General features: G+C 42.3%; 1 protein-coding gene across 1 annotated transcript in view; it reads right to left on the reverse strand.

Moving 5' to 3' along the window:
- The window catches only part of NUP93 (nucleoporin 93), an 88,633-nt gene that overhangs the window by 21,938 nt on the left and 39,680 nt on the right, over nt 1-27,015 (reverse strand). The window contains exons 4-5 of the mRNA XM_011360127.2: nt 14,355-14,417; nt 8,877-9,005 (exon numbers count right to left, since the gene is read on the reverse strand). Of these exons, the coding sequence (XP_011358429.1) occupies nt 8,877-9,005; nt 14,355-14,417 (192 nt within the window). The remainder of the gene's footprint in view (nt 1-8,876; nt 9,006-14,354; nt 14,418-27,015) is intronic.

Raw genomic sequence — 27,015 nt, forward strand, 5'->3', positions numbered from 1 at the left:
GACTTTATAGGGTCACAGTACTGGATTAAGACATTTCCAGTCTAGAGTCCACACTAAGACAACAGCTGTTGACTAATTTTCTGCATCTGAATATATGAAGCCAGTCTAAGCTGGACATTCATTCATTCGGCAAACATTTGCTAGGGAGCTGCCGGCCTGCCTTGTGCGTAGGTAGCTGTGTGCATATCCATCCCCACAGGGATGGCAGGCCAACCCACAGAGCCCATATCCAAAGAGCACGGTCTGACGGGGAGAGTCAGACACGACGGTATGGAAACATTTATTAATCTCCTTTTAGAAAGACTAAAATTAACTTTTAGCTAAGCTTATTTCCTACTGGATCAAAATTAAGTAGATCCTATAGATATATTCTTAAATTTCCAATACATGTGTTGGTACTGTACTGTAGCAGAGATCGAATTCTTTAAGCTTCTCTCATTAAAAAACCAAAAGACTAACATTCTTTTCTCTAAAATCCAAAACAAAGCAGTGTAAAGTAGAATTCCTGGGAAACCGATGGAAGGTAGCAGCAAAATGTCCTAGCACTACCATAGCTGGTCAAAGGCATGCTTAGTGTGAGCACGCACTGGGAGGGGGGCAGAGAGGAGAGAGGGGCAGGAGGCAGAAAGGTGGGGCGTAGACCCTCAGGTTCTGGACTGTCGGGACACCTGTGTTCCAGGAAGGCCACTTCCTCCCTGGCCTTGAGGTCTAGCACATTCTCCTGGTGCCTCTGGTTCACATCAATTGAACGAAGGGGCCGTCCCCGACAGTCTCAAGAGGCCCTCCTCATCTCTGACTTGCTGCCATCACTGGTATAAAAGAGCTTTAAACGCTTTACTGACCTTGGAGGATGCTGCTGGCTGGCTGATCCCACGATCACTTCCAATCTCCATCTATCACTTTTACTCCCTGCTACCTTGCAGTCTGGCATATGGTATTAAACATATACCCAAGGGTCATTCCTACTAACACAGATTAAAAACCACTGGTTTACAATAATAATAGCTATACCTATTGAGCACCAACTATATGCCAAGCACTTTCTTAATGTCCACGTGTTAACTCCACAATCCTATGAGATACGTACTTTCATTATATTAATTTTACAGACGAAGACACCAAAGCACACGGATGCAACTTGCCCAAGGTCACTCTAATAGGAAGCAGTGGAGCCATGTGGGCAGGCACCATCTCGCCCCCAGGGCAGCTTGGGGCAACTCTCCAAGGACAGCCATCAAAGAACAAGAGGGAGTCATGGTTACAAATCCTGGCTCCACTACTCGCGAGCTAGGTGATCTCCACTGAGTATACTGCTTCTTTTGAGCCTCGGTTTCTTCAGCTGTGAAACGGGCAGTGATGGGATCCATCTCACCAGTTTGTGATGAAGATCAAGCGGGGAGAAGAGAAGCTCTGATCTCACAACACTGATGAGAGGAATAAGCAGAGAGAGCTCAGCACAGCGCCCAACTCGGCCCGTAAATGCTAGGTGTTCCCACTTGTAAACAAAACATAAACCACCATAACGAATACAGAAATAAGTCCTATACTGAACAACAACGGTTATCGACACCACAGAAACATAATCTAAGATATTTTACATTGTGCTGGCTGGAGCATCTCATCTCATCTTCCTACAATGAGCACGCACTCCCTGTATGGACAGAACCCCCGCCAGCTCATCTTCTACCTCTGGACTAGTTCTGAGTGTTCCCAGTAACACTGAGTTGGGACTATTCTCTAAGACATCCACCTTTCTGGAACAGAACAATCCAAAAGCTGATGACCCGAAAGTCTTTTTAAAGAACACAGCACTAAGCCTGCTAATTCCAGCAACCTAATTGAGGGGAATAGGGAAATGAGAAAGAGAACAGTGCTGAAGCATTTCGGCAAGGACACAGTTGTTTCAGCTAAATATATGTAAACAGCCTTGAGAAATATTTTCCAGTACTAAAAACCTAATTTTTAAAATTATCCATTTAAAAAGTAGTTGGTTTTCAGGCTTCAAATTTCCATTTAAATTAATTTTGCTTAATGCTCTTGTTTTCAAAAGTGCCTTTCCTTCATTTGTCCTTGGCCAAGCCTCTGTTTCACCATGCCTGAAGTCAATTATCCACCGGCAGCACGGGTACGTGCGCATTCCTGAGCAGAGGAACCAGCAAATGTTCACTGGAACTTCAAAGCCAGGAGCTGCTCTGAGGGCTGGGAAAATACACCAGTATGCATGTGGCAGTAACAGTCCAAACTCCTCGGACCTCTGGGTGTCTCTGAAGGGGGACAGACTGAACCCTAGCAGGGACGACACCAGGGACTCAGAGCAGAGAGGCAGGGGCACTGGAAGGTAGAGCTACAGAAAACAAGGGCTCCCAGGAGTCTGGGGACATGTGGACAAAAAACCACCTTTGGGAATACAGCCGTGAGAAGGGTCTTCTTAAAGGAGATGGTGTTCCCAAAACAGTCGTTCTAAGAGAGCCTTCCAGAACAGGTGGGACATGGATGGAGTGTGGCGGAAGGGAACTGCAAACTCTTACTAAGCAATTACTTTTGTATGAAGCATACCCAGGGGATCAATGATACTTTTTCCTAGAAGGGCTCATTCTAGTCAGGGAGAAAGGAGGGGAACTAGCACTCCTAGCAAAATGCTCCCAGTACAAAGTAAAAAAAAAAAAAGATACTACAGAAGAAAGGGAGTTTTTAATTTCCAAGTGGAATGTTTGATTTGATGTAAGCAAAATGGAACCAAAGTGATTCATTTACAATAGTTGGTTATAAAATCTGTACATAGAAACCCAGTACTACTATAAAACACCAACTGGGGACCAGAAGACTCAGGTTCTAAATGTAACCCAACTGGGTGAACTTGGGTAACGACACCTAACTTCCCTGGAGTCTTGTTCTTCACGCATGAAATGAGAAGAAAACCTGGGCCATTTATATGATGAAACCTATTACAGTCACTAAGAAATGACAGACACCTACATGTACTAACCTAGATAAAGCTCCAGAATAAGCTTTAAAAAATCAAAACATAATGCTAAGCTGTAGAATCTAATCTATAAAATGGTGCCATTAATGGAATACGTTGATAGTAAATTGATCAGATGGACATAGACGTACACATGTGCACATGGACACCTCAGGGAGAACTGGCAGGACAGGGTGTGTGCCAATGTCAGAGGTTATGTTTGGGTGGGGAGTGGAGAACAGCAGAGTTTTCATAAGGGGTCTACAAAGATCTACCGTCAGCATACTGTGCAAAAAGGAGGTGTTCAAGTAAGACGCATCGTGACGTTACAGGGCCTGCTGAGTTGGGTTTTTTAAAGCTTCTTTCTGAATGAGCAGCAGAGTACTTTCGATGCCTGAAATCCTACTCGAAGTGAAATCTGCCCCCTGGGAAACTGCCCAGGAGTCATAAAAAAATAGTTTGGAAGCATATTCTCCAGGAACTTCTGGTTCAAACTCTTCTGTATTTTACAGTACCCACTGCAAGACGTGTTACGTAGGAAGAAAAAATGCTATCAGTTGAACTATGACATATCACTGAATTTAAGACATATTCTGATTTTAGAAATGTTAAAATGTAGAAATATATGTGTATAGGAATCGATGAAATAGTCATCAAAACTAGAGACTGTGTTCAACACACACTGTTCACATGTCATGTGTGGAACGCTGCCAACATTATCAAGAATTATTAAGCTACGACTTAGCTCTGCAGGCAACAGGCTTAATAGAGAAGCTAAGTCATTTTCCAGACAATACATTAAAGCAGCGGTCCTCAAACTTTTTGGCACCAGGGACCGGAGCTCCTATGGGAATCTAACGCCTGATGATCTGAAGTGGAGCTGAGGCAGTGATGCGAGCACTGGGGAGCGGCCGCAAAGACAGACGAAGCTTCTTCACTCGCCCGCTGCTCAATTCCTGCAGTGCGGCCCAGTTCCTAACAGGCCACAGACCTGTACCGATCCACAGCCCAGGGGTTGGGGAGCCCTGCATTAAAGGACCGTCCATTGATTATATCTAATATTCACACAGCCATTAGGCTACACTGAGGTTGGATAAGTTTATCTTTAAACACTGTTCTAAACGTTGGCTAAGATATTCCTACGATTCCCAGCAATGCCGAACCCCACGTGCCGTCACGCAAGCGTGCCACACTCCGGGGGTTCCTCCTCACACTGACTGGATGCAGGGATGAGGGCGCAGGGTTCTTAGCCAGGAGTCTCTTTCTTGCTTCAAGGCACATCATTTTTATTCGGCCTACAATTTCAAAGCTATTAACAATCTTTCAATTCCTTCCTCCCTTTAAAAATTAAACCTCTTTCTTCAATTATATCCTAAGGCAATTAATTTGCCAAACTGAATTTATGCTATTGAAGTATCATTTCCCTTATTAAAACTTGCCAGAAACAGTTATTACCAATGTGTCGTTGCTCCTGTGATCGGAAGACTTGGGGGTAAAATGTTTCAGGGACCAGCATATCCTAATTCATTTTTGTTTTTTTTAAAAAAAATAGCCTCAAGCCTCTGTATAAGATTATCCAAATTTGGACATCCAAATTTGGACATACTTCAAATGTTAAGTTCAGCTCAAAATGATTGGAAGCTTCTTTGGATTCCAACAACCTTATTCCTGACAACACTTAAAAGGGGCAGATCCTTATTAAAATAGCTAACATAAACTTAACAGTGCGTTGGTCACCAAACACTGAAGGTTACCGTAAGGGCTGGTCAGGTGTGCTGAGTGAGCCCTTCGTGCCAGCACTGGGCTAGGCACTTCACACGTGTTCTACATTCCTCCCAGCAGTTCTTCAGGAGAGGCCTGTCACAACGAGGAAACCCCGGCCCGCGGACCCAGGCCTGCAAATTCGAAGCCTGTCTCTGGCCTTCACACTATGTGGTTTCCTAGAAAGACGGTAGAGAAAGTGCCTGTCCAAGTGGAGAAAATACCATCTTCTCATCATTTTGAAGATAATTTTATGGAAAAGGCCTGTAAAAACGCATGATTCCATACATCCACCAGAATGGTTAAATTAAAAAAGACAAAAAATGCCAGTGTGGCAAGGATACGGAACAAATGGAATTCTGTCATGCTGCCGGCGGGAGGGTACATCGATACGGCCATTGTGGAAAACCATTTGGCAGTATCTACTAAAACTGAACATACGCATGCCCTCTGACCCAGCGATTTCCCTCAGGTATACCCAGCAGAGGTACAGACATATAGTCACCAAAAAGCACGTACAAGAATGTCCACAAGAGCACTATTTATAAAAGCCAAGAACTAGGAACTATCCAATGTCCATCGACACCAGAATGGATAAACAGATTGCAGTTACTGTTCAGCCATGAGAATGAATGGCCTGTAACTAAATGCAGTGATACGAAATGCTAAGCAGAAACACGAGTACGTACTGTATGACTCCGTTTACATAAAGTTCAAAAACAGGCAAAATTAATCTATGATGTTAGAAATCACAACAGCAGTTCCCTTGGAGGTGGTGAGCGGGTAGTGACTAGAAAGGCACACAAGGAGGGCTGCCGGGGGGCTGATAATGTTCTGTTTCTCCATCGGGGTGTGTTACATTTGTGATAATTCACTGAGTGGTATACTTATGATGTTGGGCACTTTTCTGTACACATTATACTTCAGGACAAAAGTTCAAAACAACAGCAACAAATAACGAAACCTACAAGGGTCCAGAAAATGGCAGTCCCCTCGATGACTTAAAGAGAACCGTCTGTACCACTGGCCAGCTTTCACAGCAAAGCTGTCCTCTATGCTAGATGTCATAACAGAGAATAGCAAATATGCTGGTAACTCCCTTCCAAGAGGACTTGAGGTCAAAGAAGAAGAGTCTACTAAATAGACTGGTCTATTTTTAAGAGAAGAATAATCAAGAAAGAACATCTCATTAGCAGCTTATAATTACTTCCAAATCCCAATACAGACCACAACCTAGTAACACCATTTTAAAAAATCAAGTTTGTAAAACTAGGAGCTGTTCTATTTATCTGCCCAGACTCACAAGAAATTGAGAAAAAAAAATCAGGCTGGCCAAGGGTTTCACACATTAGTTCTCCCCCAAAGACTCTGATCTGAGTCTCTGAAGCCTCTAAAGAATGTGGATCAGGGGCTTTAAGGAGTGATTTCCTAAGACAAATGACTTTAGAGCATCTATATACTTGGGGGCTAATTTAATAGAAAAACTGGTTTTTAAATCAGGAGTAAATATGCAGATATGGGATGTGTGACATTACCCTGCAAGCTACCCACCCTTGACCCAGACTTCAGCGGAACAATGGTCTAGAAGCTAACAGCCCTAGGTCTCGCCAGTATACTACATGTCTCTCTGAGCCTCAGGCGTCCGATCTCTCGTGAGAAAAGAACATTAGTTATCCATGAAACGACTTCTGGGGAAAAGACTTATCAAGAAGCACTGGTAATAGTATTTGAAATGTCTAACACTATAATTTTTATAACATTATAATTTTTAATCTGCACCTCCAAAGTAACTGAAACTGCTTTTTTAAAAAAAAAATAGTAAGGGATGGTCACTATGGGTCAGGTGCTTTAATTATCACTAATCTTCCCAATAATCCCATTTCATCCACGAAGACACTGAATGTCTACAGGATTAAATAATTTGGCCAAGGTCTCAGGACTAGTCAGTGTGAAGCTAGAATGTGAACCCAGCATTGTTTCCTCCCCAACACCAGAGGGGTAAATGTGTGGCAAGCCACAGCTCCCCTGGTGTAGGGCAGACATCACTGATCAAGCAAGACTCTCTTTCCTGCTGATCCCGAGCCTGCAGCCTGCCTCCAGATCTCTCTCAGGAAAGATCTTCAGGATATATTAAGTAAAAAAAAGCAAGATACAGAACGAAGCAGACAATTAGCCGACTTTTGTGTAAGAAGAAGGGGGGACAAGAATATACAGGCTCATATACTTGCATTCACATAAAAAACTACGGGAATATACATGAGAAAGTAATAATAGCGACTGTCTCTGGGGGAGACAGAGGAGGATGGGCTTTTGGGGAAAGGGCACTTTAATTCTCGAATTGTAAATACCTTGAAAATCAGACTTTTGAGAGGAGAGAACCCTCAACTTAGCACTACCACCAATCAATACATTCGAATGCAAGAAACGGACAATAAGCAATACAAAGACATAAAATATGCATAATGGTACATGGGAGAAAGTGCTAAAAAAATAAAATAAAACAAGAGAAGGGGATACAGGAAGTGCTGAATGGGGAGAAGTAGGTTTGGATTTCAGGTGTCAAGACCTTGGAAGGCCTCACTGAGATGACACTGGGGAAATATCTGAAGGACGTGCGGGAGACAGTCACGCAGTTATGTGGGGGAAGAGCATTTGCAGGAGCGAGCCGGCCAGCTGTGTTCAAAGAACCTGTAAGGAGTTCAGCTGCCTGGACCAGCAAGAGCAGCAGGGAGGGCAGTATTAGATGAGCTTGGAGAGGTAATAAGACCAGATCTGGTAGGGAATTACAGATCGTGGTGAAGACTTTGGCTTTCATTCCGAGTAAAATGGGTGTCATAGGAGGGTCCTGAGCAGAGGAGTGACACGATCTAACCTGTGTGTTAATAGTGTTACCCTGGCTGCTGTGTTAAGAGATTGTACAAGGGCAAAAACAGGGTGACTAGTGTGGTCAACAACCCCTAAGATGGGTCCCCAGTCGTGCCCACATCCTGGGAGTCAAGCCCTTGTATAAGCCTCTCCCCCTGAGTGAAGGCTGACTGAGTGACTTACTTTGAAGAGAGAGGACTAAGTTAGAGAAAGAGTGGGTTCTGTAGTGGGGGCACTTTAGCTCTCCCCTGAACCCCTCACTCTTGCTCTAGGGGAAGCAAGTTATGCTGTGAGCAGCACAACTGAGAGACCCACAGGACAAGGGACTGATGCCCCTAAGCCAAGAGCCAGAGAGGACCTGAGGCTTGCCAAGAACCACACGAGTGAGCTTAGGAGTGGGTCTGTCCTGAGTGTAGCCTCAGCCAACACCCTGAACACAGCCTCGAGAGACCCTGAGCTAGAAATATCCAGCTAAGCTAAATGCTTGTTTTCAGCCACCACAGTCTGGCGTGATTTGTTTCATACCAACAGATAACTGAAACAACCAGTTAGGCTAGTTCAATAATCTGAGCAAAAGACCAGACTGCTGACAATGGAGGTGGTAAGAAGTGGCTGGATTCTGGGTATATTCTGAGACCAGGGTTAAACTGCATTTGCCAACACGTGTGAGAGACCAGGTGGGAGAAGAAGAGGACAAAAACCAATCTGAGGTTTTTGATCTGAGGAAATGAAGAACTGGCATTGCCATTTATAAAGATGATAAACTCTTTATAAGAGAACAGAAGGCTGGTGCTGGTGCCAGGAGGGAGATGGGGGGCAGTTGCTATCATGACTCGATTCTAGACATGTTTAGCTTGAGATGGCTAGGAGACATCTAAGTAGAGCCAAGAAGGTCAACAGATAAATGAGTTTAGGGTTTGGGGCTGCGATGTAAATTTGAGTTTTCAGCATATAAATGGTATTCAAAGCCACAAGCCCAGACAAGATCAACAGTGACTAAGGGCAGTGACTAAGAGAGAAACAAGAACATGTCAAGGACCGAGCCCTGAGACATTCAAACATCTAGAGGTCAAGGAGTCTGAGGAAAACGGAGCAAAGGAGGCTGAGAAACAGCCAGACACGTTGGAGAAAATCCAGGCAAATACGGGTGTCCTAAAAGCCAAGGGAAAGAAGAGTTTCAAGAGGGAGATAGTCATCTACTGCGCCAAGACTGCCAGTTGCCCAGCAGATGAGCATTCTTGGACCTCGGATTTTATTAATAGTGGTTTATCTTCTGGACTCAACCTACCTCGTTTTCTTGAGTAAAGTCAAGGGCATCTTCTCCTGATGCCAGCAGTGTGTGGAGAATTCGCTGTTTCACTTGCTCCCACTCGACCAGCATCGACTCTCGGTGGTACTCCTCGGCCATGCCAAAAGTCTGTCGGTGACGAGCAGAGAGATGACCCAAATGACAAAACAGAACACGGTTTTCTTTAAAGTTTAACAGAAATTCAAAGCCTTCTATATATGCCATCTTTCCATAAGTAGAGTAAAAGCAATCTACTTTCAAAATTATCCTTAAAGAGTTTACTGTTAACTGTTTGCAAATACCCTAGTTCATCAAGTCTAACACATTAGATATTTTTAAATTGTGGCAAAATACACATAACATAAAATGTACCATCGTCACCATTTTCAAGTGTACACTTCAGCGGCATTAAGCACATTCGCACTGTCGTGCACCCATCACCACCATCTCCAGAATGCTTTTCATCTTGTAAAACTGAAATTCTGTCCCCATTAAACCATCTCTCCATTCTCTCCTCTCCCCAGCCTGTGGTAACCAACCTACTTTCTACCTCTATGATTTTAACTCCTTCTAGCTACCTCATATAAGTGGAATCATACAGTTTTTGTATTTTTTGTGTCTGGCTTCTTTCATTTAGCATAATGTCCTCAAGATTCATCCATGTTGTAGCATATGCAGATTTTTCTTCCCTTTTCCAGGGTGAATAATAATATTCCATTGTATGTACATACCATATTTTATTTATCTTTTATCTATCCATGTACATCTGATTTGCTTCTACCTTTTGGTTATTATGAATAACGCTGCTATGGGTGTGCAAATATCTCTTCAAGTTCCACTTTGTGGTGTACACAGAAGTGGAATTGCTGGATCACATGGTAATTCTATATTTAATATTTTGAGGATTTGTTGCCATCGAGGCTACACCATTCTACAATCCTATCAACAGTGCACGAAGGTTCCAATTTCTCTACATACTCACTAATACTATTTTCTGGGCTTTTTTTTTTTTTTTTTTTTTGATAGTAGCTATCCTAATTGGGTGTTAGGTGCTAGCTCATGGTTTTGATTTGCATTTTCCCAATGATTAGTGATGTTGAACATTTTTTCGAGTGCTTATTAATTTTAAAACCTCTGAAATTAGGCTATATATTACAATTGTCTTAGTATATATTACTTAGTACTTTTTCTAGTGCATAATGATGGATTATAAAATCAATGGTATCTCGATTTAATAAGCATCTATGATAAGAAAAGACAAACAAAAGATTCTCCCAGTGTCTTTATTTTTTTAAGAAACAGTAATATTTTCATAAGAGGAAGCAAACCAGTAAAAGAAAAACAGTGTTCTGTGGTTAGGTTTCCCACTAAGTCACTACTGAAATGTCAGGCAAACCTCACTCCTGTCTACTGGTGCCTTTGTTACCAAAACAAAGGCACTCAGGAGGAAAAGAAAGAAGAGAAAAAAGGGAAGGAGAGAAGGAAGGAGAAAGGGAGGGAAAGTGGGAGGGAAAAGACAAAACAAAACCTCTGAGGAGAGAAGGAAATTAAAGCAACTTATGGAGATATACTGAATCATGACCATTCTGGGCCTATTATTGTCTAATTGGCAGACCAGGTTCCCATCAGCTTAAGTCCATTTTTCAAAAAGCCATTTCATTTACAATCAGATAATAATCAGATTGGCATCTAATTAGGCAGCACCAAGGGAATGAATATAGTAATGTCTGCTTGCTTTACTTTTGGCAATGTAGATCATTTATACTGATAATAACTATACATATGAGCTTCGGAAAACTGTCAGAAAAATCATATATACTCTTCCTTCAAGTGGGATGTTTGACTATGGACCAATATTTATTAAAATGTGAAAAAGATAGATACTAGACACACACAAAAATGAGTAGGAAGAAGGCTGGCACAATTTGCAAGTATGATTTTGGTCTATCAGTGGATCCCTTTTCTAAATATGTATTCTGAAGACACAAGAAGAAGTGACAACCACAAACTTTAAAAACATTGTTCCACCTAGTTTTCTTCTGAGAGTCAGGCAGAATGGACCACTCCAGTCAGTGAGCCTGGACTGAAAAAATACCCAGAGGAAAATCATTCTCTCTCGTTACGTCTGTGAACTTGTACAGGAAAGCTAGGCACTTGAACAGAGAGAAGTATGTGAGGGAAAGCCAGGCAGGGGAAGACGGAGCTGCCCTAGAAAGTATGCAGAGATACTGTGCTGGTGAACCACGATTTCTTTTAAAATTCTTCCTGTGTAGTGGTCAAACCATCTAGCTCCTCAGCATTGCGGGTCTCCAGCAATGGGAAATGGAAGGCCATGTGGCACAAGGACCAGGGTAGGTAGAAATAAGCAGGTGGGGGAAGGCTGGCATACCATACAGCAATCTGAGCTTGCAACAGGAAACGAGGCACTGACTAAGCTGTGACACTGACCCAGGACACCTCAGTGTCATAAGAATTTTTCTTAAGGACAAATCCTTTGGTTGACAGAGAATGGCAGAACAGTAAAGGCTATTGAAGAAAACAGATAATAGACCATCCAGAGACACTGCTGATGGGGACAGAGGGATCATGTACGGGTCAGAGCAACAATAGTGGGAATTAACCATCATCCCATTAATCGGGCTGCCCACCTACGTGCCAAGAACTCCTGCTTTGTGAACACAGAAGTACTCTGGCGGGTTTCTGGGCTCAAATCCTCAGATACAGTTGAGAAGTATGCCAGCTACTCATTTAGAAACAGCTCATGACCTGAATGAACAGCACTGTGGTTCTATTCCATCATTAGTCACTTTTTTTTTTTAAGCAGCTTCAAATAAAAATAAATGGTCCAACATTAAAATTCTCTTCCCTTGACCATGCCACCCCCAACTTACCTTAATTACCTTAGAGATAAGGGAGCATCCAATTTGTGGGCTAATCAAGAATGATCAGCCACCCATTTGCCCCACTCCAGCCTATTCCCTTTAGACTCGCATCTGAACCACTAGATTGATTAGGTGCAAAGAATGTCAACTAGAGGGGAGAAGGAGCTCCTCAACTAAGAAAAGAGGGGGACAGTGAGGGTCTGAGACAAGGTGGGTGGTAGGGAATAGGAGGAGCAAGAAGGAAAGAAACCCGAGGGAAGACGAAAGGATGACCCAGAAGGGTGAGCGGAGGTCTAAAGTTGAAAGGAAGACAAGACAAACCACAGAAAGTGACAAAGCAGTGGAGACACTACTATGAATTAAATCAGAATCTTTCAAGTTATGTGTGGAAACATATCTCTTTGAACACAGCTAAGAAAGGCAGGGAGAGAACCGGGCAACTGACTTGAGAACAGGTGCGGAGCACTCAAACCCCTTTTTCATAAAGGGAAGAGGACAATATGCTTTGACTTCACACCCACTTATTACTGAGCTGTTGCTGGCTTTTAGAAGCTCTACATATGTTCTGATAATGTTGTTCTGTTTTTGCTGGGATGCACCAAATGGGAAAAGATAGGACACATTTGTGGTTTTGTGGCTTGTTTTCTTGGCATTCCAGCAGGCCATTGGCAAGTTATTCAAACATGAAATTACCACTAAAATGCCAGGAAGCTGCTCACCTTTTGTTTGAAAATGACTCTTGCTCAGCGGCAGTCACCTGGTGTCCAGTCAGGTGAAAGGTCTCCCCCCAGGCTGGCTCCTAACCCCGGAACTCTGCCCTCGCAAATGCACGCAACACCTTTTGCACTGTGGTATGTCGTTTAAATGTTTTGGCTGGCTGCACACTTAGTCTCAGTATGGCACAATGTTCAGAGGCTGCCAATTCCAGAAACACATTCCACAGGGTAAATGGATTAATAAGGCCTGGTGGCTTTCGACAATCCTAATTTAATTTCACTGGTCTTTTACAGCAGGGGAATCAAAGTTGGGAGCTCACTTAAAGTGTGAACAACAAAAATAATCTTTAAAAAATATTTTTAAATCTGAATCAAGTGAATTTCTCTATTTCTAGAAATAAGTACTATAGCCAAAAATATAATTAATGAAATTTTAGGGATTTGACTCTGATAATTAAAGCTATCAGTCATTTCAATAATGCTTTTGGAACATTCTCTTATGAATTAGAGCTGGCAAACCCCATGCTGCCCAAGCTCACTCACATCAGCCCTAGCGAGGTGTTTCCACGTACACAGAACATTTTAATAAAGCACATCAAGAAGCAGCATTGTTTTACTTTATTATTTTTTACATAAATAACACAGAAATACATTCCACTTGATAGAAGGATTATATAAGTAAGGAGAAAACCCTTTACCCCTACTCGCTCTGCAGAGACAGCTGCTGCTGGCGGACCAGCCGACCAGTGAGAGCCCTCCCGCCTCCTCTAAAGAAGCTGCACTTTAGAACCAACTCACCCTCCCTCCCCCTCCTTCCTCCTCCTTCCCCCTCCTTCCCCAGAAGACTCCGTGGCCTGGAAATCTCTTATTCCATAAGGATGTTTTGGAAAGGTTTTGATCTTTTAATCCTTGTCAGAAGCAAATGGAGATAACTCACATGTTAGTAAAGTCAGCGTTGAGTATCTTGAGGGAATGCTTGTTGCAAAATTTTGCTGCACATATAATGGCTGCTCTGGCTTACTTATTTACCATCCTTCTAAGAGCCAAGCTAGTTTGTTTTGTTTTTGCAAGAATTTAGAGAAATTATTAACATAAAAGGTAGTATAAAGAATGAAATCTTGCCATTTGCAACAAAATGGATGGACCTAGAGTATTATGTTAAGTCAGACAAAGACAAATATCATATGATTTCACTTATATGTGGAATCTAAGAAAACAAAACAAAGGAACAGAGAAAACAAAAACAAAACAGAAAGACTCATAGATACAGAGAACAAGGTACAAACCTCTGGTTATTAAAAAAAAAAAAAGGCACAGGAATGTAATGAATAGCACAGGGAAAATAGTCAATACTATTATAATAACTGTATGGAGACAGAAGGTTACTAGATTTATTGTGATGATCACATTATAGGAATATAAATGTCAAATCACTATGTTGGATAACTTAAACCAATATGTCAACTATAATAAAAAATAATAAAAATAAAAGGTGGCAGAGAAAGTCAAACTCGGTGACAAAAGGAAAAGAAATTGAGGAAAATTATCAATGATCGTAACTGCTTTTCTGAACTACTGATTTAGTAGAAACCAAAATACCACTTTTTACTGTAACAATGAAACCAAAGAATTGTCTGGCTCTTCCATTTTTAAGATTAATTTAATAATTAATTGTCCAGCCCCGAGTTTCAGATGCATTTTGGTCACCAAATACACATGGAGTTACAGGCATGATGTTCCTACGGAATTCCCTCTGGTGAACTCACTAAGTAGGAGAGCTGGGCCCTGGACACGGACTCCAGCTTCCAAGACCTGTGCTCCCTGGCAGACGAGCCTGCCCTCCCAATGGCTGTATATCTATATTTAGGTTTGTTTCTTACCCTCTTCCGGGACTCTTCAATGGCAGACAGCAGGGCATTGTCCTTCTCATTCTTTAGGAAGCCCTAGGAAAGGGGGGAGAAACGACACAAACTTAGGTTCAAATTAACCTTCAAATCATCTAAAGTACACAGCAGGAAAAAGAACTAACCATAAGGATATCTGATACCCTGCCCACCTTCACCCTCACAAAACTCTCAACTCGAAAATATCAAAATAGATGGTTTTTACAGATGTTTCCTAGTTTATTTCACTCTAGGAGCACATGATGATTGTCAGAAGGTAAAATCCCCATGGGGCAGTAAAGTCCCATGTCCCAGAAACATATAAAATGTGAACAGTCAGGACTGCCTTTCAAATTCCTAAATGACCCAATTTATAGATACGGTTTTGGCAACACAGCCTGTCACAGTGCCTCTAACTGTTCCTTAGTCTATATTTCTCTGTCGCCTTCAATGAATTCTTCGGTTTCTTTCTAACATCCAAGAAGCCATGGCCATCCACTTGTGAGTGTTTTTCGCTTGCTTGTCAATGGCTGGGATACCCAAAAAATCATTTATTTATACATTTCTTCTGGGGTTTTGCCACGTGTACTCCCTATTTCAGATCCGATGACACCCACTACCTGTTTAATACAGGTGGGGTGAAGAGGAGACAGTCCACAGTCTGGTTTAATATGCTCAGGGTTAAATACCTGTTAAATGCAACTACAAAATAACACAATGACAGACCTAGGTTTAAATCGTGGTGCCCCATTTACTAACGGTATGATTTTGCTCAAACTCCCAAACTTGAAACCTTTGTTTATTCATATGCAAAGAAAATATTACCTGTGATAATGTAATCAAGTGCTTGGCCTGAGGTTCAGTACATGTAGCTCTATTATTAGAATCAGATTTAGATCTGTTGGTGGCATTAAGGAAAGAGATGCCCCAGGTAACCTCCCTGTTGCTATTCATTGTCCCCATTGCTCAAGCTGAAGTCTCAGGGAGGAAGGAGAGGGCCACTGTCCTGACAGCCAGCCACAGCTGCAGACAGACAGAGTAAGCTTCCGTGCCTGCCTCCACGCCAACACCTGCCCTTCATACATGGTTCGTGAAGCTTCTTTTCCACAGCTTGGGACATGGGGGTCAAGTAGGAACAACTAATAGGTAGAGATCAAACTCTGAGTCATAATATGAAAGAATTCAAGTCACCCTACACGTTAGATCTCTCTACAGCATCATGCAAGGTCCTGCACATCAAGCACGCTATTGTTGCCCATGTCCAAAGAGATCTGTTCTTCCAGAATCACGTTTTTGCTTTTTTTTTTTTTTTTAAGGAACTCTTCGGGGGAAATATAATACAAAGTAGAATTAAGCTGAAGCTTTTAAAATGACACGATAAATTAAAAAAAAAATTATTTGACAGTTTTCTTGAAAACTTACTCTCATGGTTAATTAATTTTTGATCATTTAATATATTTTGTTCAAACAGTCCCAGATGTGAGACTGCTGGTTCTTTAAAAATAATGGGTGGGGTGCTGGAAAAGACTGGGAAGAAATTTTAAATAAAATATTACTAATCTTCATAGACTCCCCAGATCGCTTATGTATTGGCCCACGATTCTCCTGTACTTGCTGTCACTCCCCAACCTGGAGGGTGCACTGGGAACAACAGGGACAATGACCAGCAGCCCAGGAAACAGTTCCCTCACAGGCTCCGCCACCAGGGCAGTCCCTGAGGAAGCTCCCAAGCAGCTCTGAGGACACAACATGAAGACTGTTCCAAATACCTACACTGATCACTGGAGTTCGGCTGGGGTGGGGAGAGGCACTGGTCACTTGCCTACTATTGTAATGACCTCAATAAACAAGAGCACACAAAGCCAGGACCCCATGTGTCCATGCAGAAGGGGACAGCTTGTCACCACATCATGCCTGCTTCTGGCCATCACAGGGGAATCAGACACCATGGATGGGAAGAATTTTAATGGACCTTGTTTATACCTATACTTCACAACAAATGATTACATTGAGTCAGCAAACCTTCATCATGAATTCCCTTTCTCGGGCAGTCTTCAACGGCTAAAGCTAAACGCTTTATAAACAGTTTATAAGCAAAGCTATGAAACTAATATCAAAGAATGCTGTTCCCGAACAAAGGGTGGGCACAGACTGCTGCTAGAGGAAGCGACTGTCTAAACAAGCCTCGTTGCGGGTGGGTACTGGGAGGGTGATAACCACGGCCTGACAAAGCCTGGTCTCATTTTTTCTTTTTGGTTGGGGTGGGAGGGGCTGTGCCAAGTGCCCCACTCACTCTCTGGGCTTCCTCTGCTCCTCCCAATCAATGAATAGCTCATCCCATTCTTTCGACCGCATCCATGTCTACATATAACCCATACACACAAACACACAGAACAAATGCAAAGCAAATCAGACACATGATATTTAAAAGCAACAAAGTATTCTGTAAGAAACACAATTTTAAATACTTCTAAAAAAGTGAAATTTCAAGTTAGTGGTTAAGAAAAAAAAGAAAAGCAAAAAGATTGGTTTGGGGCAGATCACTCTCTTCTTTACGATGTTCATGTGGCCACAGTGCATATCAACAATGGTGCTTTCTCTATAGCACAAACTGATCCCACAGAATACTCAGATTTTGAATTTTGATTCTTTAGGCTACGAGTTCTATTTTTAAAAACAACACATCAATGAGTGACCTATCTTTTGAAAAGAATCTTAAAAATAATAATTTATACAGTCAGAATAGTGCTGGGATCTGTGTGCCATCTAGTGGCAGTTAGTTTCTTTTCAAGGACACAGGAAAAAAATAATAGAGAATTTAAAAGTTGGGCAGAATAATACCTGCCTCAACCCAAATTTCCCATAGATCTCTTCCCGGACTTCCCTTTTCCGTGTGTGTTTTCTTTCCTTCCAGCTCCTCCTGTGAGGCGCTTTCACGTCCCTCATTCCCGAGAGATACTTTTATAGCCTATCAGAAAACGGGGTCTCTGTAGAGTTGAGCTGGATGTGAAGGGGGAGCTGCAAGGCGCCCGCACTCATTCGGTGGAGCTCCCTGCCACGCTGAAGACCTCTGGTCATAGAGAAGGCCTAATGGCTTATCTCTCAGTTGGAGACGCCAGCCATCTAACTGTGATCCTCAGGGCTCATCAGTCATATCCCTCTTCTCATCAACAAGCACTTTTTAATCGCTCAGTCTCCCACCCGGCCTTTCTGCTGCTGGCCCACTAAATAAAGACCATTCTGCAAACATCTGCAGGCCTGCTAAGTAAGACAGCGCTCCTGACGTCCCCATCTGGACCCGGCTCCTCACTGCCAGAGTCCCAGAAACAGATCCTGTTAACTGGCTCCTTGAATGGGTTTTGGTTTCAAGCTCTAACATATAATAGCTCCCACTCAGGAAGCAATTAAGGGCCAGACACTGCTCTAAGCAATTCAGACATTACCGCTAATCTTTTAACAATGTGAAAGAGGAGACAGGAGCACCTCGCTCTCTCCCCATCTACCCCCACCCCATTTTACAAGTAAGAAACAGATTTTGGCATCTAACCAACTTAACCAAGAGTTCCTGAACGGGAAGAGGCAGAGACAGAATTTAAACACAGTTCTAACTCTCGAGAGGCCAACTGTTTCTGAGATACTTAGGGAACAGTAAACTTCTAAATCAAGAAAATAAAGAAAAACTTTTTCTCTCTAAAAAGATGGAGTCAAGGAGGGGAGCAAAATGTCCTTAAATTTGTTTTCTTCATCCGTTATTAGTTCCCCTTCACAGATGATGAAGGTGAAGGCTCAGAGAATACTAATCCTTAGACCAGTACTAGTAAGAGCTCACACACACGGACATGGTGATTCCTGTGTGCGTGCATGTTACACACATCTGGTTCCTGTCCTCACTTTTAACCCAGTGCTAAACTGTTTCTCACTACTACTTACCTGGACCACACTTTAGAGTGCGTTCTTAATATAGGTTTAAACATTGAAAGAGCTATACGAGATGGTTTCTAGGGCTTCCATCAACTCTCAAATGTTGGGGTTCCACATTAAGATCACCTGGTTTGTACATAGCAAGCTCAGACTTAGAACCCAAATTTTCTGACCCCTTTTCCACCTTTTCCACTCTATCATGCTGTCTTTCATCACAGTAAATCAAGCTGGAATAAATGGATGTTACCCTTGCGTATTTACTCCTTTCTCCTCCCTACCTCACACGATTGGGGGAGGAATGGGACAATAAATGTCAAGTTTTGGGCACTCCCGTAGAATAGGGTTTTTCAAAATGTGGGTCATAACCCATAACTGGATCATGAAATCAACCAGGAATTTTTTTTAACAAAATAAAGTGCAACAGAGATATGTGCTATAGGTAAATATTTGTTTGTGAAATTCTGTTCTAATTACATGTACTTATTTGTATATATAAAGTGGGTTATGGTGTAAAACGTATTTCTTACTATGGGTCAGATGAAAAAGCTGGAAATCCGTGCTCTAGCTGTCAACTCTATAGTGTTCCAAAATATTACTAGTATTTATTGCTATGGGACAATAAACACTGTACACCTGCCCAAGCAATCCCTTCAACCACATGTTCCTTCTTTAATGGAGGAAGTGGGCTGCCTTGCAATGTATACTGGCCGAGAACAAACCAGAATGTAACCGCGAGGTAAGCCGATTCTCCTATCCAACATGTGGTCACAACTCAGGGACCCGGCAGCCAAAATGGCTTTTAAATGGCTCAAGTTGAGAAAGGCAGGCATGAAACTGCACAATTTTTAATCATCATACAGATTCTGGGTTTCAGAATACAAGTGGTAGCTAACTCCTACTGCAGAAAAAGAGAATGAGCAAAAGGATGTTTTTGTCAAATGGTCAGAGTCTCTTAGCTCATTTGCTTTCCAAAAGTGAAAAATAAGAAAGATGGGTCTCTGTGAGAAAAGTCAGTATCCACTTTAGCAAGGGAAGAAAGATGGCAAAAAAAAAAAAAAAAGCTGACACTGATTCTTTCACACAGGTCTTTGCTTCCCACCTACAACAAATAAGTGATTTAATAGGCAACTAACTACATTAAAAAAATAAACCAAAAAAAGATTAAAAAATTAGTTTAAGTTGGCTCCACAAAGCAAAAGCCATATTTCATATGGTCCTCAAAACACAAAAGACCATCCCGTGTCTTTTCCTCTTCAACAGACCAACCAGCAATACACCCCATCAAAACTGAAAGCGAGGCACCCACAGCAGGCCAGCCTTTCTACCAGAAGCTACCTGACGCAAGACAAAAACACATGGTGTTATAAAAATCTTGTATGTTCTCTCATTTAACACATACAATACATACAAATTAATAGGAAATCTATAACCGACGTTCAAAATCAAAACAGTACTAACAAATGAAAGCAGTAACAGTAGGAAACAGTCACTGGTTGAAAATAGGATTGCCAAGACACAAGCAATAGCCTGAAAGACAATGAAGATGAAACAAAAGAAAGGAGCTCGAAAAGTAAATTTAAAAACAGAATAATCAAGAGGGTCTGTGCCGAGATAACACAAGCATTCCAATACGCGCTGCGAGTATTCGTTAGAAATTTAGATAGTAAAATGGAGAAGTGTCTGATTTCTACAAAGACGAAAGTGAGTTGTACTCATTATTCTGCTTCAGCTCATTCTGAGGAAAATACCTGCTCCCTTAATCTCTCCCAAACCTCTTCCCCATTTCTGAATGAATGACCTCTCCTGAAACCTCTCCTTGGGTGAAATTTTTACAAGGGTGAAACTGCTACTTAAGGAGAAATTGAGGAAGGACAAAGCAAGATACCGTTTTCAGATGAGCACACAGAAAAATCCTGCCAGTATTCAGAGCCCCTGGGCTTATCAGATGGTGCGAAGGCGCTTTTCATTAGCTTCCTTTGTGGTGCCTGCAGAGACCGCCTCAAGGAATTTTTCAGGTGCAAGGAGATGTTCATTACTGATACAGCCCAAAAGATGAGAACAAATTTTAAAACTGGGACAGTTTCAGAATTTGGGAAACTATCATATGGTTTGTAGAACGTTCGGTTATTTTCTTAGACCCATATTCAATGTAATAAAATAGGAACACATAAAATGTCAGCTTAAAAGACCCACAAGAGACTGACTCTCCTTTTGCAATGAATATAGACTGAGTAGCAAACCAAGGCTTTATTCTCCCACTCAGATATTTAGAGTCAGTCCCACTGCTTGTTTTCTGCAAAAATTTAAATATATATGTATATCTTCAAAAAATACTCCTGCTGAAAGCAGTGTTAAGCTAGAGGAGCTGACATCGCCAATTGTCATCTATTTTTAATGCTGTTTTGTGATTTCTCACTGTGCATTCATGCAGAAGCCTAGCTGATCTCATTCAGCAGGTGGCAGCAGACCTGGCAGCGGTGGCTACGGAGTGCCACCATTTGCCAGCTCCACAGATCCATCGGCCCAAAGGCGGCTCTGTAGCCACAGGTGGCAGACCCTGGCGCTATAACATGGCGCTGCGTGGGCACCAGGCCATCTGTCACTGCCAGGCCGCAGGGTCCAATTTTGTACATGGTTTCTGTGACTGGGCTAAACAAAGGGTCACACGATTATGTGATAGATTTGGCTCCATTAAGGGAAAACAAACCGCTTGCTCCCTTAACTCAAATTGGTTTACAGGATGGTCTACAAATTCTCACAGGTGGAAGAGAATTCAATGTGTGCAAGAAGATTCTAAACCCAAGAATACACGGCTCTGAGCTGTGCCTCGTCCAGGACCCGCCAAGAGTCTTATAGGCAGCATTGTGACTAGAGTGTGCTGACACATCCAGCCTCTTCGAGGGCATCGCTACAGCCATGAGACAATTCCATCTCATCTGTGAATTCCGGAAAAGACAGTGCCCTTTGAGAGAGCCAGTCACATAAGTCCATCTACTGCCTTCTGTGGACCTCTCCCCACTACACTAAAAATAAGAAAGAAAGAAGAAAAAAAGCTATCACATAACAAAAGCCAAACTTCCAGGATTTCCAGCACTGGGTAAAGGAAGACTGTAAGAGGTAAACTTACCATGACCCAGAAAGGAAAATCGTCTTTGAGAATGGGGACACGCATTCCTGTGGCGCGGTAGTGAGGGGTGCAGGGTTGGGCAGCACACCTCCCTCGTCAACACAAGTAGGCATATAACTACTAGATGCTTCTTCCTATTCCTACACAAAGGCCTCAAGCTAGGGCTGCTTAGCACATCAAGTTGCTGCACTTGGAAAGAAAGTACGGCCAAGGTCAAGGGCTGCATCCCTGTGAGGACCATTTAAGTCTCTTACGTTATTGCTGCAAAGCCAGTTCTGCCCCCTGCACTCTGTTATGTGTTACCTATCTCTGGCCATCCAGGAAAGAAAAGCAATCTCTCCAGTTCAGTCACTGGGAGACTCCGTGTAGAGAGGGAGTAAGCAGCAAGGGCATAACATAAACGAGCAAAATAATAAATGATGGCCACGCAGGCACTAGTGGGAAAAAAAAAATGCTTTCCAGCAGAACTCCCCCTCCTCCCAAATCCAGCAAAGCCCTGAAATTACCTTTCAGGGTTGTGTAAGCAGCTTTCCCCCACGAGTCGCAAGAGGTCTGGGGAAAGGATGTGACTTTGCTCTGTGCTGATAAGTCATCACTTCCAGAAAAAATGAATCAGAGCCCGCACCCTAGTGAGAGGGGCCATGATGCAGCAGGATGTGCCCCGCAGCAGTGGCCGGGCCTGTGCTGCCCCCGCCTTCCCCCCCACCCCCCCACTCCTGGAATGGGGGTAGGGGCAGGGTGGGACTGGAACACTAGAAGCCAGGAGAGGGAGGGGAAGGGCAGCCAGCCAAATGCTCTCAGACTGCTGAGGTGGCCCATGGGAGAAAGCAAGGGCAGCAGCCCTGAGCAGTTTATCTCTTCCCCGCCACCCAGCACCCCAACTCAGCACACCTGCTAGGGCCAACCTGTGGGGACACAAGACCAGGGAGGATTCTGAAGAGAAAACTTGTCAATCTAGCTTTGCAAATGGAAAATAAAATGTGTCAAAGTATGTATGTCTTCAAAAAGCAGCAGCAGAAGCCTCTCCTTACCCAAAGGTATGAACAGCTCTAAAAATACTAATCTCACAGCCACTCTAAAGTGATGGAAAGATAAAATAAGGAGGCTACATGAAAGGACAATAAAAACGTTTCAATGTCTGGGGAACTAACTGATTTCCATCTTGGAGACGGAACAGTCTAAATTCAAAGAACTAAATGGAAATGCATCAATAATGGCCTTTATCATGGCTACCAACCCCTTCCCACTGCCCCCCAAACCCACTCTAAAACAACTCATTACTGTATACATACAAGCATGTCCACGGCTCTTCTGCTTTATCAGACCTAGTGTCTTTCAACTTTGGAAACAGGAAAAGAAAAGCAAGATTTGGGGGCTGTGAGAAGGACTGATAGCAGAGGTATGTCTCTGAGCCAGCAAGTGGGAGCTAAGTGGTTTTTGCCAGGCTGGTTTCTACAGAGCTGAGGATTAAGCCTCAAGTTCTACTTAGCAAGCACAAGGAGCGCTATTAGTCAAGACAAGGTTTGAGAACCACGTGCCATATTAATTCCCTGCTGGTACATGGTGTCAGTCATTTACACTGCAGTCGAAAATCACAGGTCCTCCTGCTACGCAGCACAGCTTACGCTGATAGGACTGGAGCACTCATCATCATGGCTGTCACAGAAAAGGGAGCCTTGGTTTTGCTGCAGTTCCTTCTTATTTGGAAATTTTTTCAAAAAATCTTTTGTCTGGAGACCACTAAAACAGACAAGAGACCCTCTCCTTTATAACTTCCCGCTGTCTTAAGTGGAATTTGTCACGGTGCTCCTCTGCTAACAGTACTTGGGATTTCGCACTCTCTCTAAAACCTTAATTAAGTCTGAAAACGTTTTGACTTTACCCTGTCAGAGCTGAGGGAATAATGCGGGATGCACCACTCACCATTGTCACCACAGGCACAGGAAACATGAAACATTGCTTAGCTGGAGTGGCAAATACGAGCAACAGGAGGAGAGAGGGCAAGACCATTTTTCAAATACAAATTGCCTGTAACTGACAGGGAGCTAGAATCATTTACCCAGCCCATCCATACGGGGAGAGGAAGGGGCAACCCTAACTGTGGGACCCTTCCGATCTAGAGTTAAAGGAGTGAGCCGCTGGGAAGATGCGTCGGAATGCCCAGCCCCTCGCCAGCTCAGAGCAGATGGATGGGATGCCGGTGCCCATCTCGGGAGACAAGCACTCAGCCCTTCGTGCCGAGCCAACAAAATGGACCTAAACACTCAACTTGCAGGATATATCTTGTTTTTAAATGTTTGTTTGTAAATGACAAATTTATAAATGCATATCATCTACAACACAGGCCCAGGAAGACTCCAAGTACAGCTCAAAAAGTCATTTTTGGCAAGACTTTGCTGAAAGCTCAAAACGTTAGATCTATCAGTCACCAGTAAGCCCACAAAGAGAAAGAGACGGCGCCAAATGTAGACAAAGGCACAGCACAGATTAGGAGTCAGGTGGCCTGGATTTAGGGCAAAATCGACTGCCTTCCAGATGTATCACCTTGAGAAAGTTATTTAACTACAGTAAACCTTTTTACCTAACTGCAAGATGAACTGATTGTACTACAGAAACTCTGAGCCACCTCCAGAAATTCCAAGTCCATGACAGGTGGAAACAGGTAAGAAATTAGCATTGTCACTACCACGAAAGCTATAGTTCATTCCAAAATAATCCATACCTTGAACCACAAAGGAAATTACAATAAACTTTGCTTTTGAAGACAGGTGACGTATCTTTTATGTATAAACTAACCAAGGCCCACAAAGAATGGAAAATCAGAATCAAAGGCAAATAACATGTTTTCAAAGGAACGCTAGTTTCATCTAGCCATAAGGAGAAGCATACTGTCCTGTTTTCTGAATATCCTGTCTCAGAAGGAGTAAGTTCCGACACGTAAAAAGAAAAAGAAGAAAGTACAAGCAAGGAATCTCAGGTCTGATATAAAATATCTATTTAAAATTTTACTTTATCCATATTTGTCAACAATTTCTTAAAAGCCTCAATCGGAAGCTATCTACATTTAAGTGCCATTAAGTGTTTACTTCAGGAAAATCTCAAACTTTCTATCTTCTCACAGAATAGAAAGAAACTGCAGATTGGCAAGACCGTGCTACCAGAGGTGACCTCGAACTTGAGTAAAGGAAGAGGACGTGCGTGCGGGCCGCCTCATCAGGCTTCCGGTGCCGCCATCTCAGGGGCACACAACGCTTCCTAGCCGGCTGGCCAACCTGCTCGCTGGTCTACATCATGGCACTGCCAGGGCATTCAAAGGTTTGATAGGAATACATTTTTTATAGCGAAAAGAACCAGCCCCTGACTCTTCACTATCAGCCCGGCTAAAATTTCATGAGAAAACTAAAGAGCTTCCAGATTGAAGATTTGGGACTCCCCCACAAATAAAAGAAAGGGGAGCCTCTCCCCTGTAGCCAAACTTGAATAGACCATGGAGGAGGCACAGCAAATGAGAAGCAGCTGGGCCTCTGCTATCTCCCCACAGGACCTAGTACACAGCTTACATAAAGCTAGAGGAAAAAAAGACCAGAATCTTCGATCAAGTTTTACTTTAAAAATTTCAAAGGAAGGCTCTGTGACACCCTTCATGTCATCCACCCAAACGTTTCATGCAAGCAAAGCTGCAATTAAAATGGAGTTCTAATTCGCTGCCCTGAAACCTTTTTATTTCCAAGTGTAAGCATTATAAAATTGAAGGGGAAAAAAAATCCCTTTCCATTCTATACATCTATAAACCATATATCTAAACAATTGATATATTAAATGGCCCTCCCAAGATTAAAACAATTATATTGAGATCTAGGCTTTTATGCTACAAGCAAAAGATTTATGCAAGCTTTATGGAATCTTTGTAGGATTCTAAACAGGGCGTAAGACAACTGAGCCTTCCTATTTCAATGAAAAGACTGATGTGAAAATCCTCTCCTCACCTAGTTTCAAAAACATCTATTAATTAGAGAAAATGGCATTCAGTGTAAAGGATGGAAAACAGCTAGTACAGTAAGACCTGGAAGAACAGCTGGCTTTATAAATCTGCTATCAATTAAAAGGATTCTCAGACACCCAGTTCAGTGAAGATTCAACTCCCGGAATGGCTACGAAAGCATTCTGAGAAAATTCTTCACGGTACAGTTTACTGTAAAATGCACTTACTATAAATACTTCAGGATTAAGTGCCTTTAACAAGATAAATATAAAAACCAAAGTTAAAATCTACTTGTTTCCACTTAGTAACAGCATAAAGGAACAAAGGAATAAACCAGTCAAATCCAATTAATTTGAAGAATCGAGATTTCTAAGCTTACAATCACAAACAAGAGTTTTCCACAAGTAGCTCTGATGCCACAACTATTAATTAAACGGAAGGCACTAAAAATTATCCTCATTAATGAGAATAAAAGCCCCAATCTATTGATCTTTTAGGACAAAATCTTGTTTTGCTAAAACATTTCTTCTTATATATTTTAATCAGCTATTATAGATCATGGAAGAGTTTGCTTTAAAAAAAAAAAGCAAAACTATAATCCAGCAATTTTCTTCAAGAATGGAAAATGAAGTGTTTGTGAAAGACGGTGAAAAGAAGCTTGAACTCTTCTAAATATGCTAAATTTAGATTTCCTTTTTCTCTCAAATTGTCATTGTCATCTTTGACTAGTGATAAATTCATACCTCTCATTAACTTAAAGTATCAATAAATAACTAAAAGCATGTGATAAAACCATTCATGAAACTATATTTCAAGTATATAATTGCACTTGGTTTCTAACATATAGATAAGAAATACATCCGAGAACCTCTGTGCTTGCTACACCTTTAATATTTGCAGCATTCATTTTAAAGTCTCTTTTGCCCATTCAACCAAAGACAAATTGGCAGCCTCTCACCGCTATATGAGTACGAGAAATACTTACTGTAGACAAAAGGATTCCATTTTCTTTCTGGGAATGTTCTCCACCCTCCTAGAAAACTCTTCTATGCAGTGTGCAAATTCATTTTCTGAGTTTTACAGTAATAACGCTCTCGTGGCACAGAACCTGATGTAAACGGAACAGCCCTGCAGCTGCCTTCAGAACCCAGCTCACCTCAACCATGATGCAGCTAATTGTTAAAAATGGTGGCTGAGACATTTTCCATACATTAAATTAAGGAGCTCTGATGAAGGCGCTGGCATCCACCCACTTCAGACAAAGGAAAATAATTTGCAACTGTACCAAGGCACAGATAATTGAGTCATCTCCCATACAGGTCAGTGTTAGAGGTTTTCTCCATCTTTACAAAATGCAAAACACAGCTCATTGTCTCATCTCAGAAATCAATTCTTTGCAGTGCTGCACTGGGTCAGAGTTTTAAGAGAATCTTAGTCGTGGGCAAATCCAGACTCCAGTGCCCAGATGAGTGAAATTCTCAGTTCCTCTCCTTTCCCTGAGCAGCTCTCCTCCATTCCCCACTTGACAGCTCCTGGAGTCTTCCTATTGTTAAGAGTACAGGAAGTCCCACACCTCTGAAGGAAGCTAAATCTCTCAACTAGGTAAGCAATTTCCAAGTCCACGCTCT

Source organism: Pteropus vampyrus, unplaced genomic scaffold (assembly GCF_000151845.1).
Source record: "Pteropus vampyrus isolate Shadow unplaced genomic scaffold, Pvam_2.0 Scaffold51, whole genome shotgun sequence".
Lineage (NCBI taxonomy): Eukaryota > Metazoa > Chordata > Mammalia > Chiroptera > Pteropodidae > Pteropus > Pteropus vampyrus.